Here is a 14,839-nt window from a genome sequence, read left to right as displayed (position 1 = left end):
ACCTCCCACTGGCCTCAAAGTCACCAAGCTGCTTTCTGCTGCCATTTGCTACTCTCTCCTGCCATCTTCTCCCTCGAAAAGAGGTATCAGTAAAAATAAATGGATGCACGCCTCTGAAAGTCAATCTCAACTCCCCAAAGGTATCCTTTTGTTGAGAGAAAGACTGCAGATCTAGTCATGCCCTGAAGAATACATTTTATCACACACTGTAAATAGCCCTACACAACTACAAGAAAGCAATTAGTGCAGCTTGAAGCCTATTTATGGATATCTATTTAAGCCCTCCATAATGATTTTGGTGACCTGGGTCATCAGAAAACTAGATCAGGTATAGAACAGGTTCTCCTGACCCAGGATGGCAGCATCCAGGCAGTAGACTAAAAAGAAACTGCTTCCCACTTTAGTCACTGACCTTGGCAGCACAAATCATAGCAGGCTATTAGAGTGGCAACTCATAGACTTCTCCTTTGAAAAGTGATAAGAACATAAGCAAAAAAGCAAAAGGGCAGCTAGGTGACTCAGTGGATAGGAAGCCACGTCTAGAGATGGGAGGTCCTGGATTCAAATTTGGCATCAGACATTTTCTTAGCAATGTGACCTGAGGTAAGTCACTTTACCCCAATTGCCCAATACCCTTTACCACTCTTCTGCCTTGGAACTGATACTTAGAATTGATTCAAAGACAGAAAATAAGGGGTCAGGAAAAAAAAAAGAACATAATCAAGATCCTAGTAGTGAAAGACTACTTTACCTGCACAGACCTATCAAATCATGAATGAGAAAACTTCCAAAGTTCTCTAGATGTTAGGGAAGGTATTTTGGGGTGTCCAGCTCCAACTAAAGGACATGGAAAAGGTGTTTCTAGGCAATGGGTCATTCTAGATAATATTGAGAGTTTAAGAAACTGATTTCTGTCCATAGGAGGTGGCAGACTCCCCCCCTCCCCCCCAAAAAAAACCCAGCCCTACTTTGGATAGAAAACAAAAGGAAAAGGATATATGGCAGGGCCAAGACATAGTTTCATTGATTGGACCGCCCCTACATCCTGTAAATTTAACCTCTTGGAGTCTGAAAGAAGCACCTACAGGTATGAGGAGAAACTTCTCTGCATTCTAAGTTTTCCAGGCTGGGTGAGGGGGTAACCCTTGGGACTTGATGGCTACTGAGATCCCTTCCATATCCAAAGTTCTATGACTGCTCCAGTTGTAATTTCCTAGTCAAGCCAGTTAGTTTCATAGAGAAAAAGTTCTGTGGCAAATAGCTAGTGGCTAACAAAAGGAAGGCAGTGTAGACTATGGCTACCTGAATGGACAGCAACTATCCACCACTGAGAAAAGGGTTCAACCTTATGTTAATCAATAATAGAATTTCTTCAGAAATATTCTAGTCCCCTCAGTCAATTAACCAGCAAACATGTATTAAATGCCTATTATGTACCAGACATACATTCTGCCTTCAGCTACCATTAGTCTAGGTCCAGAGAACACTATGTGCTCACAATTAAATAGAAGATATTCTTGCTGTTTAGTTGTTTCAGTTACATCTGACTTCATGGCTCCTTTTGGGGTTTTATTGGCAAAGATACTAGAGTGATTTGCCATTTTCTTCTCCAGCTCATTATATGGATGAGGAAACTGAGGCACGCTGGGTTAAGTGACTAATCCAGGGTCACACAACTAGTGTCTGAGGCCAGATTTGAACTCATAAATCTCCTGATTCCAAGCCTGATGCTCTATCCACTGCACACAGAGCTTCCCAAATAGAAGATATAGACAAATTAAAGAGTGATTTGGACAGTGCCCCTTGAGAGCAGAGCCTGTTCCTTTTGGTTTCATATCCTCTCCCCGTGCCTGGCACATAATGGTTGCTTCTTAAACACATCTCCATCCTCTAATTTCGAATTTAAAGAGAAGAGCAAATTAATAATAATTTTTTTAAATGACCAGATTTATTATCTTCCAGTTTTCTTGGAGTTGTGTGCTGAGGTGGCTTCGGGGCCTTATCAACCTCACGAAAGTTGCTGGGGTAACTATATCGAAGTCATTTGGCAAGGAGTGACGTCACAGGAAGGACCACCCTCATTCTCAGTGTCTCTAAAGGTTAAGTGAGAGGGTTGGACTACAGGAACTCTAACATCCCTTTCAGCTCTAAATCCTTTAAAGCCCTAAGGCAGCTCTACACAGGTAAAATCAGAGAATGAGTCTTGTGGCTTTTTTCTAATTATTTCACGTTGGATTCAACAGACATTTGGAAACATGGGCCGGAAAAAAAGGGTGGTCCCTGTAGTCAAGTTTACCTTCCGGTGTGCTAGCTTAGAAGTCTTCCCAACTCTAAACTGCCCGAAGACAGAGACCTCATAAACACACAGTGTATGCAGGTCCTTGGATCATATGGATTAGGTTCCCAGGACCCCAATTTGCCTCCCTCCCAGCCATTCAAGCACTGCCTCCCTTTGTGACATGTCCCTTGCCCAGGCGTCAGTCTGAGGATGGATGCTTCACAAAGGGGGGAAGGGCAATACATTGAGGTGACCAAGAGTGCCAGCCTCTTTCAGGCAAACTGAGCGCAGGTTTCCACTTCAGCCTCTCCTCCCCTTCCCCTCGGGGGCCCCCCTTTCCTCCCTCTCCCCACCCCACCCCCTCCCGGCTCAGAGGCTCTTCCCCTTTCTCAATCTAAAGGTCTAGCTCTTCTTCCTAAACCCCGAGCTGAAACATCCTTCAATCCTATTCTCTCTTCCCTGCCCCAGCCCACGAGCCAAAGTCCCTAGGGCCTCTCTTCTCTCCCCCCCGCTCCCTTCTTTGCTCCTCTCTTCCACCCAAAGACTCCTGCCCCCCTTTCCCAGCTTAGTCCTTACTCCCCCAATCCCCTCCGCGATCTTACAGACCCACGCTTCAGCCTTAAGGATCCCCTCTCCCCCCAGCTTTCAGGGTCACCTGCGCTCTCCCGATCTTAAAGGTCCCCCGCCCCTCACACCTAAGGGGTCCCCTTTTCCCCTCCGCAGCCCCCTCAGCCTCAAAGATCCCCCGCTCCATCACCGCCCCGTTCCTTCTCAAGGGGCACCAGGGGCACCTGCCGCAACAGCCGCCCCAGCGCGTCCCTGAACTCCCCACGCCCGCCGAGAACAGGCTCGCGTTCACCGCCTCCCCAGCACTCCCGCGCCATCTCATATCCTCTCCCCGACACTTTGGTCCCTACTACACTTGCTCTCCAGCAGGCCCAGCAGCCCCCCTCGGCCTCACTACCTCTCCAGGGTCCCATTCCCTTCGGCCCAGCGCTGCCCCCGCCCCCCCAGCTCCGCCTCGCAGTCGGCCGCGCCCTGGCCCCGCCCCACCCCCCGCCGGGGCCCGCCCCCGAGGCTCCTCCCCCCGATCTGGCCCCGCCCCGTGGCTCCGGGCGCTGATAATCCCTTCGCCCTATCACGCCTACTGCCGGCGGCCGCCCTCGAGAGACAGCCTGGCCCTGAGAAGCCGCCCCAGGGAGGAGGCGGGACATCCGCCCCCCCCTCCGGAAGTGACGCCAGAGTGTCAACATGCAAGATGGCGGCGCATCACAGGCAGAACACGGCGGGGCGGCGGAAAGTGCAGGTGAGGGGCGCCGGAGGCGGAGTGCTGGGACCGCCGGGGGCAGTCCCCAGTCTTGGGGGCTCCCTGAGTCCAGTGGTTCGACTCCGACGGCACAGCGCCGCGGCCGCCGCAGGGGCCGGAAAGTGGGGAGAGGCGGGAGCGGAATCAGGCCGGCCTGGGCCCGGCGGTCGTGTCGCTACCAGCGGAAGACCGGGAGGGCTGGGGGGGAGCCCGGGTCGGGCACCGGGGGCCAGGCCGCAGTCTCGATGCCTTCCCGTACGCCCGCCCGTACACCGTTGGGTGCGAGGCCGGGGCCGCCTGCGACCGTGACCTGAGCCCGCACCCGCAGCCTCGGACCCGCGGGCGCCCCGGGCTGCTGGGGGAGGGGGCGCTCCCTGAGGTCTCCAGCCCTGCCCCCTCCTCCAGAGTAGAAACGCCCCCACCCGGGAACTAGAGGTAGCCAGAGCGGTTCGCCCCCGGTCGCGCGGGGGCAGCTGTCACCCCTTGGGAAGCCCCTGGGTGCGGGTGGAGAGGGGAAGTCGGGGCCGAATATCCGCTTTCTCCCCCTGCTGCTTCTCCTTCTCCCGCCTCGGGTCCTAAGCTTGGACAGGTTGGGCTCGAAGGGGCAGCCAGCCTGGTCGGAGGACAGAGTCGAAACCCACCCTTTAGGATCGCAGCCCAAGGGCAGCCCCTTGGGGCTTAGGTCCCTGTGTCCTTTCACTGCGCGTCTGCGTGTGTGTCTGCGTGCGTGCTTGGGCATCCTCTCTCCTCATTCTTGGTCAATTCTGGGCGGCAGCGGGGGCCTCGCTCAATTCTCTGCCTCCCTCTCTTACCGGAGAATCTCCAAACTCTCCTCCGTCCCCCTTGTAAGCTGACTGCCTGACTCTCAGCCCCTGGTGGAGCTATGTCTGGTGACACAGTAGGCCAAGGGACAACTTGGCATGTATGCCCAGGGGAACCTGATGGATGGAACTTGTTCGCCTTTTGTTCGAGTCTTGGCGTACCCCCCCCCCCCCTTACTTTCTTGACCCCACTCATGGGACTTGCTGAAGGAGATGAAGGTCGTGTGGCTGCCATCTTTTACTCAGCTTAAGATTGCGGGTTTTCTTTGTATGGTATGGATAACCCGTGGGTGACCATGGGGGACATTAGGGAAGGGCCTTGGAGGGAGTCTGGCCATTTTGCTTGTTTTATCTATTTTTAAGTGCATTCTCCTAACTGTAGATAGTTCCAGCCTTAGGGTCTTGCTTTTTGATGAAATGTGGAAGTGTGTTTTCATTTCTGAAGTTAGGTGATATTTCCCTGGAGGGTATTAAATTTAGTTCACTGGCCTGGGTTTCTCAGAATTGCTGATGATCATATAAAGTCCCTTGTAACTGCTACTGAGAGCCCTTAGGCATCAAGACTGGGAATTCAAGGGAGCATTCCACCTGTACACAGAGCCCTGCCTCCAGCCAACCCAGCCATGTGTCCCTGGTCTCTCTTCGTAGAGTCTATTTCCAGGAATGCCTTCCTCACAACCTGGGGCTACCTAGCTACCTCTCATACCAGAAGGTCAAGCACTGTTGACTACTTTGGTATCCCACACAATTCATACATACATATGCATCACAAGGGTTTTAATGGACAAGGAGTCCTAATTAAAACAGAAACTTTTAGTGAAATAGCAAAACAATGCAGAACATCAGCTCTACTAGAGCATTAATTAAAGAGTAATTTGGGCTACAGAATGTATTGTATCTTGGCATGTGTTAAGTGGTAGGATCACCCTCACATTAGAAAGTGGCCTACATTAATATCACTCAGCAGATCCAGGCCCTACAAAAAATCCTTGAATCCATCTCTATTTCTATCTCTGTGTCTCTGTCTCTCTCTGTGTGTGTCTCTCTCTGTGTCTCTGTCTCTGTCTCTCTCTCTCTCTCTGTCTCTCTCTCTCTCTCTCTCTCTCTCTCTCTCTCTCCCTCTCTCCCCCCCCCCCTTTTCCTATATTGGAGTCCATACTGTGGTTTCAAGGCAGAAGAGTGGTAAGGGCTACTTGGGATTAAGTGACTTGCTCCCAGGGGTCACACAGCTAGAAAGTGTCTGAAACCAGATTTTAATTCAGGACTTGTCTCCCAGCCTGGCGGGATCCACTGAGCTGCCAGCTGTTCTTATTTCTCTTAATAGTTTCAGGTAACCCCCTGAGAAAAGCTCAAACTGGCTGTTATTTAACAATGGAAGGAAGAGAACTTTTTCTTAAAAGATAGAATTTAAGTTTATCTTTAGACAGGTATAAATATAAAGGAAGGGAATTGTTCCTCTCATTGTATTATTATATTAAACTTATGTGACATCTTACTAACTCTAAATATGTCTGCACATAAGATTGCTTTGGGAACCCGATAGCATTATGCTAAAAAAAATGTGTGCTAGCTTTGTTTAGTGTGATTAATATGGATGCTATTTTAGGTTGAGAATATGTTTATGTATCTACTACTAGTGTTTGGCAAAAAAAAATCACTTCAAACAAAATTTAATGTTCAAAGAAAAGTTATCACCATTATTCTTGTCTATTTTGTTATTTTTTACCTCAAAAGCATTCAATGACAAAATTTTTACATGAAATGTTGTTAATTATCTTGGAGGAGGTAAAGAGGAAGCAGTATCCTATGGGATGTGGAATTTTTTGGTCTATTTAATGCCTGACCAATGCCTGTTAATTTGCCAGTAGGCCTATTGCTGGTTTTGGAATTTTTAAAAACTTTTCTATTCTTGTTATTTGGTATCTCGATGGGTCTTGGAAGTGCTACCTCAATTTGCTTTATAAAAATTCTAACTGATTGGAATCATAGTGTTAGATATATTGTGGGCACGCCCAGTTACAAAGTTTGGTCTCTAAAGTTTACTTTTACAATGCCTTCTCCAACTGTTACAAATGGGTTTTGTCTCAAGAGTGAATTAATCATTCACTAAGTAATTTATTAAGCACCAACTGTGTACCAGGTGTTGGAGATACAGAGGCCAAAATAAAGACATCCTTGTCTTCCAGGACCTTCCGTTCTGTCTGAATGAACAACATATACATATAAATGTTTGCAAATATATACAAAATAATTGGGGAGGACATCGATCATGTAGAATAGTGGTGTCTAACTCCAATAGAAATGGGGTTCCCCATCAATCCACACATAAAGATGTAGGCTGCATGTTAACCTAGTTTAAATATATTTAGGTTTTGTTGCATTTTTATTTATTTTGCTAAATATCTCCCAGTTTCATTTTAATCTGCTTTGGGCTGTGCTCAGGTCACATGCAACCTTTGGACCCCATATAAACATCTGATGTAGAAGGTAGATTTAGAGCAGGGGTTTGAAGGGAATGAGGGATGTCAAGAAGCAGAGGGGAGGAGAGAGTGCACTCCAGGAATGGGGACAGCACAGAGACTGGAGATAGTGTCCTGTGCCATCTACAACAAAAGGCCTATGTAGGTGGACAATGGAGGTCATGAAAGAGAGTCAGTCCAGTACAAGAATCTTGGGATACAGGGTGATGATTCTATAGCTTATTCAGGGTGACATAGAAAATTGGCCTCTAAGCCAAGAAAGATGTGAAACCCTGGGCAAAATCACATGCTCAATCAGTGAGTGCTCCAGGCAACTCTGCCTATGTTTCAAAGAAGGTACTGACTTGTATTGGTAGGTAAAAGAAGTTTCCTCATCTTAGAGGTCCTAGTACCACTGAAGACCACTTGCTATGTATGATAAGGAGATGTATATGTGATCAGGAAGGAGTAGAGATGCTACTGAGTGATGTCTATGGCCTTGTCAGCCAAGCCTGGAGTTGCCCAAAAGAGCCACTAAAAGTCATCTTTAGTTAAATGAGTTAATCGAATAATGAATATGCATTTTATTAAATACTTATGTACTAACTCACCTCTGAGCTAAGTTCTGGGGAGGCACAGAGGAAAAACAAGAACAGTCAAAACTGGGGGCAGCGGGGTGGCTCAGTGGATGGAGAGCCAGGCCTAGAGGCTGGAGGTCCTAGGTTCAAATCTGGCCTCAGACACTTCCCAGCTGTGTGACCTTGGGCAAGTCACTTGACCCCCATTGCCTAGCCCTGACCACTCTTCTGCCTTGGAGCCAATATACAGTATTGACTTCAAGACAGAAGGTAAGGGTTTAAAAAAAAAAAAGAACAGTCAAACCTCATGGAATTGACATTCTCACTGAAAGACCACACATAAGGGAGTGATGGCTAGGGAGGGGCACTTCAGACCAGAAAATTTACAGGGATAGCCAGTAGAGCCATAGGGCAATAGATTGACAACTCTATCCAAAAGTAATGATAGTGTTGATTTGTTCATGGTTCTAGAAGGTTCGAAAGTTTTGAAGACTCTTTAACTCCTGACATGTATCAACTTGAATTAAAGCCTATATAGTTTTCTCAATAAAAGACCAAGACCTTAAGAAATCACTGGTTGTGTTCGTCCCCATTTAGGCTACTCCCCTAAAATGATTATTCTTCGAAAGGGAAAAATTATATAGTTGATTGTAACATCTGAAAAAATAACCAATTATAGGCCTCATGTTTTATACGAGCTGGATCGGGAGGTGGGAGGGGAAGGTACAGTCTAGAGTTGGAGGAATATAGTATTCCATGTGTGATCTTAAACAAATTACTTCCTTTCTCTAGGTCCCACTTTCCATTCTGTAAATTTCAGTGATTAGACCAGATAATCTCCCAGGTCCGTTCTGTTTGACCTCATACAGTACTCCAAATAGAGTGAATTCTCCTTAAATTCTTGTAATTTATTCCTGATCTGTCACCTATGTGCTCTTTTGGTCTGATGGCCCCCAGCAAGTATTTAGTACATCAAAGCAATAACTGTTCTTTAGAATACTTACATAAGTAACAGTTTACAAACATCACTCATTTTTAACTTGTAGCATCTGAAACAGAACCAAGTTAAAAGTAAGCATTTTTGAATTATGAAGAATTTTGTCATTTAGGCATCACTTTTTCTTTGTTTTGTTTTTTAACATCATAGAATAGATTTTTAAATTTTAAGCTGGATCTTGAGAAGCCATCTAATCCAACTTCCTATCCAATGCAATTTACAAAACTTACAACTTAAAAATGTGTATAGCACTTTGTTTCCTTACAACAACCTTTAGGTATAGATCATGTATATTTTCATTTAGAAGGAAATAGATGTGAAGACTTGCTTCAAAATCAAGCAGATCGAAGGTATGTAGGTAAAATTTTGAACCTATGCTTAATGCCATCTTCCATCCCCCTTGCAGTATTCCTGTTAGTTCCCAGAATCTCAAACCTAGAAGGTACTTTATTCCAACCTGGACCTGAACTAGACTCTCCTATAATACATCTGGCAAGTGACCATCTAACCTTTGCCTTAAAACCTCCATTGAGATTTGTACCTTATGGGGAACACTACATAGAATTTTTCATTTTCATTTTTATGAGATAATATTTCTTAGATTCAAGACCTCTCTGACTTAAATGAGATAGTTAGGCCTGAAGTCCACAGCTAGAGAAAAGAATTCTTCAGGTGGATCAGTGGACAGCTCCTCCCCCCTCCCCCCCTGTAGCTCCCCTCCCACCCCAGTGACAGCTGTCACTCCAAGGAAGGGTGGAAGAAATTCAAATAAGGCCAGAGAAGCTTGAATGCATCTAGTGACAGGAAGTTCACTACTTTGTGAACTAATCTTATCCATCATTAGACAAGCTCTCATCGTTATATGGAGTTGAAATCTGTTTTCCATTGAATTTGAAACATTGATCCAACTGTATATGATGGGACTTAGAATTTTTTCAATGCCATCAATACTTGAGCCTACTAAGCTAATGTATCAGGAAAAACCTTTTTTGAAAGACTGCTTGTAATGGGCATTAAGAACTAGGTTAAGAACTGATTATATTTCCACTTTTACTCATTTAAATTACTCAGTATCAGAATTCTAAATGACATCTTACTCTGTACTACAGTCAGTTCTTTTCGCTAGTATTGGGTAACATTTTCCCCACTTAGCTTTGTTTTGTGGAATGTCAGGATCACCTTTGTGCTCTAGTCTGCTCAGCCAGTTATACCAAATCCTTCCTGCTGTGAAAGGAAAAGCTTGTGGGCAACAAGAGAGGAGAATATGCTTCCTGACCAGTGCTGGACTGGATGGTCCCTTGGAATTTCTTATAATGGAATTCAACTTGTATCATTAGAGCACTGCAATCAATACAGGAAACTTTGAATTTGGATCAGTAGTGTCTGAGAAATGAGACTGAGGTAATGCAGTTCAATGATCTTCACTTCAAAGGCTGTGAAGGGGTCAGGAGGAACTTGGGCATCCCTCAATTGACTGAGAGGCAAAATGTGGTTGTACTGGGGGATGGGGAAGAAAGTGTGGACTTCATTCAGCCTCTCTGCTGTAGGAAGAGCTTATATAAGTCTTGCTTTTTCAAAAGGTAGAGGAGGAAGTGAGCAGGAATATTGTTATTCTGGATGTGTTTCTGACAAAGAAAAAAAGGAACTAGTTAGTGAAATGAAACACTGTGTAAGGAAGTAAATAATAGAGAATCAGGCATCGTCTGGCACATACCCCAGAATTTAGGAGAACATATTTCAAGAAAGAACAGGTAGGATCTCATGGTCTGTACTTTAAAAAAAATTTTTGTTGATACCATGTTTTTACATTGCCTAGGGTTTCCCTGTGTCCCTCCCCTAATCTCTCCCAGAATCCCATCTCATATCCAAACCACTCCAGTCAATATTTATCAAGCACTTATTCTGTGCCTGCACTGTGCTAAGTCTTTAATAAAATTAATAAAAAGAAAAACAGTCTTTGCTCTCAGAAAGCTTACAATCTAATGTGGGGGTGGGGAGACAAGTAAACAACAGGAGGCAGGAAAAGGGGGATTGGGGAGACCAGGCAGTACCAGTACCCCCACAGGAACTGAAACAAAGCAGGGCAGATGCAGAATAGAGTGAACCAAAAATCCACTTTCTGCCTTCTCTGGGAGGAGGCTGAGGAGAGGGGTGGGGAAGGAGGCAGAAAGTGAGGGGGAAAACAACAAAACCAATTATTAAAAACACCTTAAAATGTATACTATGTTCCAATGCCTGTTGACTTCCTTCCTCTGCATTGGGAGTGGGTTCTCTTCTCATCTCTTTGCTTTAGGACCATACTCTTTAAAGCCTCTAAAATATTACAGGAGCTCAGCCAGTTAAGCTAACCATACTTTCTCCTTTGGTTATTTTGGATCATTGTTCTTTCCATTTACATTGTAGTTGGTGTTTAGTTTTCTTGATTCAGCTGACTTCACTTTGTATGGGTTCATGTAAAGTCCCTACTCTTCTCTGAATTCATCATGTTCACGTGCTACAATTTGCTACCACTCCTCAGTTAATGGAGGTCTACTTTGTTTCCAGTTCTTTGCTACTATAAAAAGTACTGTTATAAATATTTTGGTGTTTATGAAGATTTTCTTACTCAGTAACCTACTGGTAAGATATGTGCCTAGTAGTGGAATCTCTAGGTCAAAGGGTTTGAGCATTTTAAGTCACTTTGTTTGCATATACAGTTCCACCAACAATGTACTAATTGTTTGTCTTTTCACAACCCTTCCAATATTGACTAGTCCATTTTTTTTGTCATCTTTGCCAATTTGCTGGCATGAGAAAGTTCATGTTTGTTTTGAGTTGCATTTCTCTTAGTACTGTGATTTGTAGCATTCTTTCATATGGTTAATATTTTGCACTTCTTTTGTGACCTATCTTCATTTCCTTTTACCACTTATATTGAGAAATGGCAAATGGCTTTTGGGTTTATATATTACTATTGTGGATATATCTTGGATGCCAAATCCTTATCAGATAAATTTGATACAAAGATTTTTTCCCCTATTCCACCACTTTCCTTCTTGTTCAGAATGAATTAATTTTTTGTACACAACTTTTCCAGTTTCATAAAATCAAAAATACCCATTTTATTATTTGTAATTGCCTTTATCTCTGGTTAAGAATACATCTTCCCATAGCTGTGAAAGGCATATGATCTCCTCCTCCTCCTTTTTTCCCCCATCTAAAGCCTTACTTTCCACTTTAGAATCAATACTATGTATTGGTTCTAAAGCAGAATATGGTAAGGGCTGGGCAGTGGGGTTAAGTGATAACTTGTCCAGGGTCATACAGCTAGGAAGTATCTGAAGCCAAATTTGAACCTAGGACCTCCCTTCTGTAGACCTGACGCTCAATCCATTGAGCTACCCAGCTGCCCCCTCCTCCTTATAGGAGGTTATTGTGCTCTATGATTTCTGATTTTCCCTTGTCTTAGTCTCTCATTAATTCACTTCTCTTATTTTTTAAACAATACCAAATGTTTTTGATAAATGTTGGTTAATATAGTTTGATATCCAGAAATGCTATTCCTCCTTCATTCTTGCTTTTTTTATAGTAATGTGCCTTGACATTCTAGAGCTCTTGTTTTTCCATATGAATCTTATAATTCTTTTATAATTTTCTGTAAACTATCCCTTTGATATTTTGTTTAAAGCTCTTGCTTTAAAACTACATAGGGGCAGCAGGGTACCTCAGTGGATTGAGAGGCAGGCCTAGAAATGGGAGGTCCTAGGTTCAAATCTGGCCTCAGATACTTCCTACCTGTGTAAACCTGGGCAAGTCACTTAAACCCCATTGCCTAGCCCTTACCATCCTTCTACATTAGAATCAAAATTCTGAGGCAGAAGGTAAGGGTTTTTTAAAATAAATAAATTATATTTTCATTTTTATTTATAGTAGTATTTTCATTTATATTATATGGGTACAGCCATAATAATCATGAGCACTTACAATTCCTCTAGCTATTTAAGCTTTTTTGTTTTTACTTTTTAAAAGTTCTTTATTTCTTTAAAAAGCATTTTTTCTAATCTACAGATGTTTTGCCTTGATAGATTTATCTCCAAATATTTTATGCATTTTATGCATGTAATTTTAAATGATATTTCCTTCTATTGTCTCTTGGATTTTGATGTTATTGTGTAGAAATGCTTTGTTTTTATGGGTTCATTTTATAGCTTGCAACTTTCTTGATTAATAATATCTTTACTGCTTTCCTAGAATTCTATAAACCATTTTATGTCATCAACAAATAGGATGATTTTAGCTCCTCTTTGCCTTTATTATACCTCCAAATTCTTTTTCTTGTCTTATTCTTGCTATCATTGCAAGAACTATACCAAATGATAGCAAAGAAAATGATCATCCTTACTTTATTCTCATGGCCTGGATTTCTAGAAAAGGAAAAAGGAATTTGGCATAAAGGGTTGATAGGCACTCAGAACTAAATGATAATTAAACCAACATAAATGATTCTGATGAAGAAATGAGGAAAGATGGAACAGTATAATCACTGTGTGCTTTTGCTTAATTGATTTTTCTTTGCTGAAAGGGAAGATTCCATGGTGAGACTGAGTTGTGGGAGGGTATTTCCAGAAATCACCTGGAAAAACAAACGCCATAAAATGTTGTTGTATTGTAGGGACAGCTAAGTGGCATTACTGTGTCCTGGGCCTGGAGTCAGGAAGAGACTCCTTTTCCTGAGTTCAAATATGACCACAGATACCTATTAGCTGTGTGACCTTGGGCAAATCTCTTGACCCTGTTTTTGCCTCAGTTTCCTCATCTATAAAATGAACTGGAGAAGGAAATGGCATACCACTCCAGGGTATCTCCACCCCAAATGGGATCACAAAAAATCAGACATTTTCAGAAACGACTGGGAAAAACAAAGTCATCAAACTTTTCGTGACACATACATATATGTAAATATGTTTGTTGAGTTTATACATACGTGTGTATAGACACAGAAGATTGGGGGTCAGTGATAAAGATGTGTTTCAAGAGATCCCTTTAACTATGAAAGAACTTATTGAATTTAAATGTTTAAGATACACAAGAGATGGAAGCAACATCAAGTAATAGAAGACAGATAAAAGCATAACAAAGTTTGAAAGAAATCAAAGATCAAAGCTGAAGGCCTGGAATGAACAAATGCTAGGCATAAAGTGTTTTAGTTCTCTCAAGGCAATATAAACTGGTTTCTCTGCTCCAGTGTTTCTTCCTCTTTCTCTATCATGGAGAAAAATCTTCAGACTAAAAAAAGTAGCAAAAAAAATAGTTAGTAGAAAATTGAAACCTCAGATAAGAGAGGGAAACAAGAGAACCTGCCTTGCCCTTATTGAGTTCAAGTCACTTGTCCCTGAAGATCTATATCCCAGTGCACTGAAGGAACTTGAAGTATTACTCCTTAGTTAGAATTGGCAATTTTTAGAAATCATGGAGAATGGAATGGGCAAGTATTAGCCCCTTTTTCAGAAAGTGTTGGAAGAGTTGGATCCCTAGCAAAAATGCTAGGTTACATCACTAAGTGACTTCTTTGTTAGCTCTTAATTGGAAAGAGAGTCAGCAATCACACTGAGTTCATTAAAAACAAGTCATGATGGGGCAGCTAGGTTGCTCAGGGGGATAGAGAGGTAGGCCTGGAGATGAAGGTCCTGGGCTCAAAAATGGCCTTAGACACTTAGTTATGTGGCCCGGGGCAAATAACTTAACCCCAATTGCCTGGCTCTTCTGCCTTGGAACTAATACTTAGTATTGATTCTAAGACAGAAGGTAAGATTGTTTGGGGTTTTTTTAAGTCATGCCCAAGAAAATCAATTTTCTATTATAACAGGCAGGCCTAATAAACTAGTAGAAGGGGAATGCTTTAGGCCAAAGATTCTTCACCTTTTTTTGTATCCAAGGTCTCACCTCATTGGCAGTCTAGTGAAACCTCTGCATTCTTCCTTAGAATAATGTTTTTAAATCCATAGATTTATAAAGTAATAATGGGAGCATTTATTTTAGGGCTTGTGAAGCACTTTATTTCATTTGATCCCCACAACAGTCCTGGGAGTTAAGTGCCATTATTATCTCCATTTCTTAAATATGGAAACTGAGGCAGTTACTATTTACTTGCCATGGGTCACAAAACTAGTGATTATCTAATACAGAATTTGAACTCAGTACTTCTTGCCACCAGATCCAGAATTCTATCCACCGTGAAACCAATTATATTAAAATAGTTCATATATATATATTATGCTAAGGGACACCAGGTTAAGAATCCCTTCTTCTAGTGCACAAAACTTCAAGAAGTTGTTTGATGATGCCATGATACCTTATGAATAATTTATAGATATGGGCTGAAAAGTGCTAGAGTTCAGAAGCCTTAGAACTGGCTGAACCA

The 14,839-nt window shown here is 42.9% G+C and overlaps 1 protein-coding gene and 1 long non-coding RNA gene across 4 annotated transcripts in view; one reads left to right on the top strand and one right to left on the bottom strand.

Moving 5' to 3' along the window:
- Positions 1-1,926: 1,926 nt before the first annotated feature.
- Positions 1,927-2,740, bottom strand: LOC107649726 (uncharacterized). The gene is made up of 2 exons (XR_008913315.1): positions 2,297-2,740; positions 1,927-2,093 (listed from the first exon to the last, which is right to left on the bottom strand). It is a non-coding gene; the product is annotated as an uncharacterized LOC107649726 (long non-coding RNA).
- Positions 2,741-3,390: 650 nt separating this feature from the next.
- The window catches only part of WDR48 (WD repeat domain 48), a 50,710-nt gene continuing 39,261 nt past the window's right edge, over positions 3,391-14,839 (top strand). Inside the window, exon 1 of one of the 3 annotated variants that reach the window (XM_007500658.3) lies at positions 3,391-3,584. In XM_007500658.3, the coding sequence (XP_007500720.1) occupies positions 3,537-3,584 (48 nt within the window). In that variant the 5' untranslated portion in view covers positions 3,391-3,536. The remainder of the gene's footprint in view (positions 3,585-14,839) is intronic. The other 2 variants (XM_056804220.1, XM_007500659.3) reach the window with 2 other exon arrangements.

The sequence above is a fragment of the Monodelphis domestica genome, chromosome 7, assembly GCF_027887165.1.
Source record: "Monodelphis domestica isolate mMonDom1 chromosome 7, mMonDom1.pri, whole genome shotgun sequence".
Taxonomy (NCBI): domain Eukaryota; kingdom Metazoa; phylum Chordata; class Mammalia; order Didelphimorphia; family Didelphidae; genus Monodelphis; species Monodelphis domestica.
This window is presented reverse-complemented; position numbering and strand designations above follow the sequence as displayed.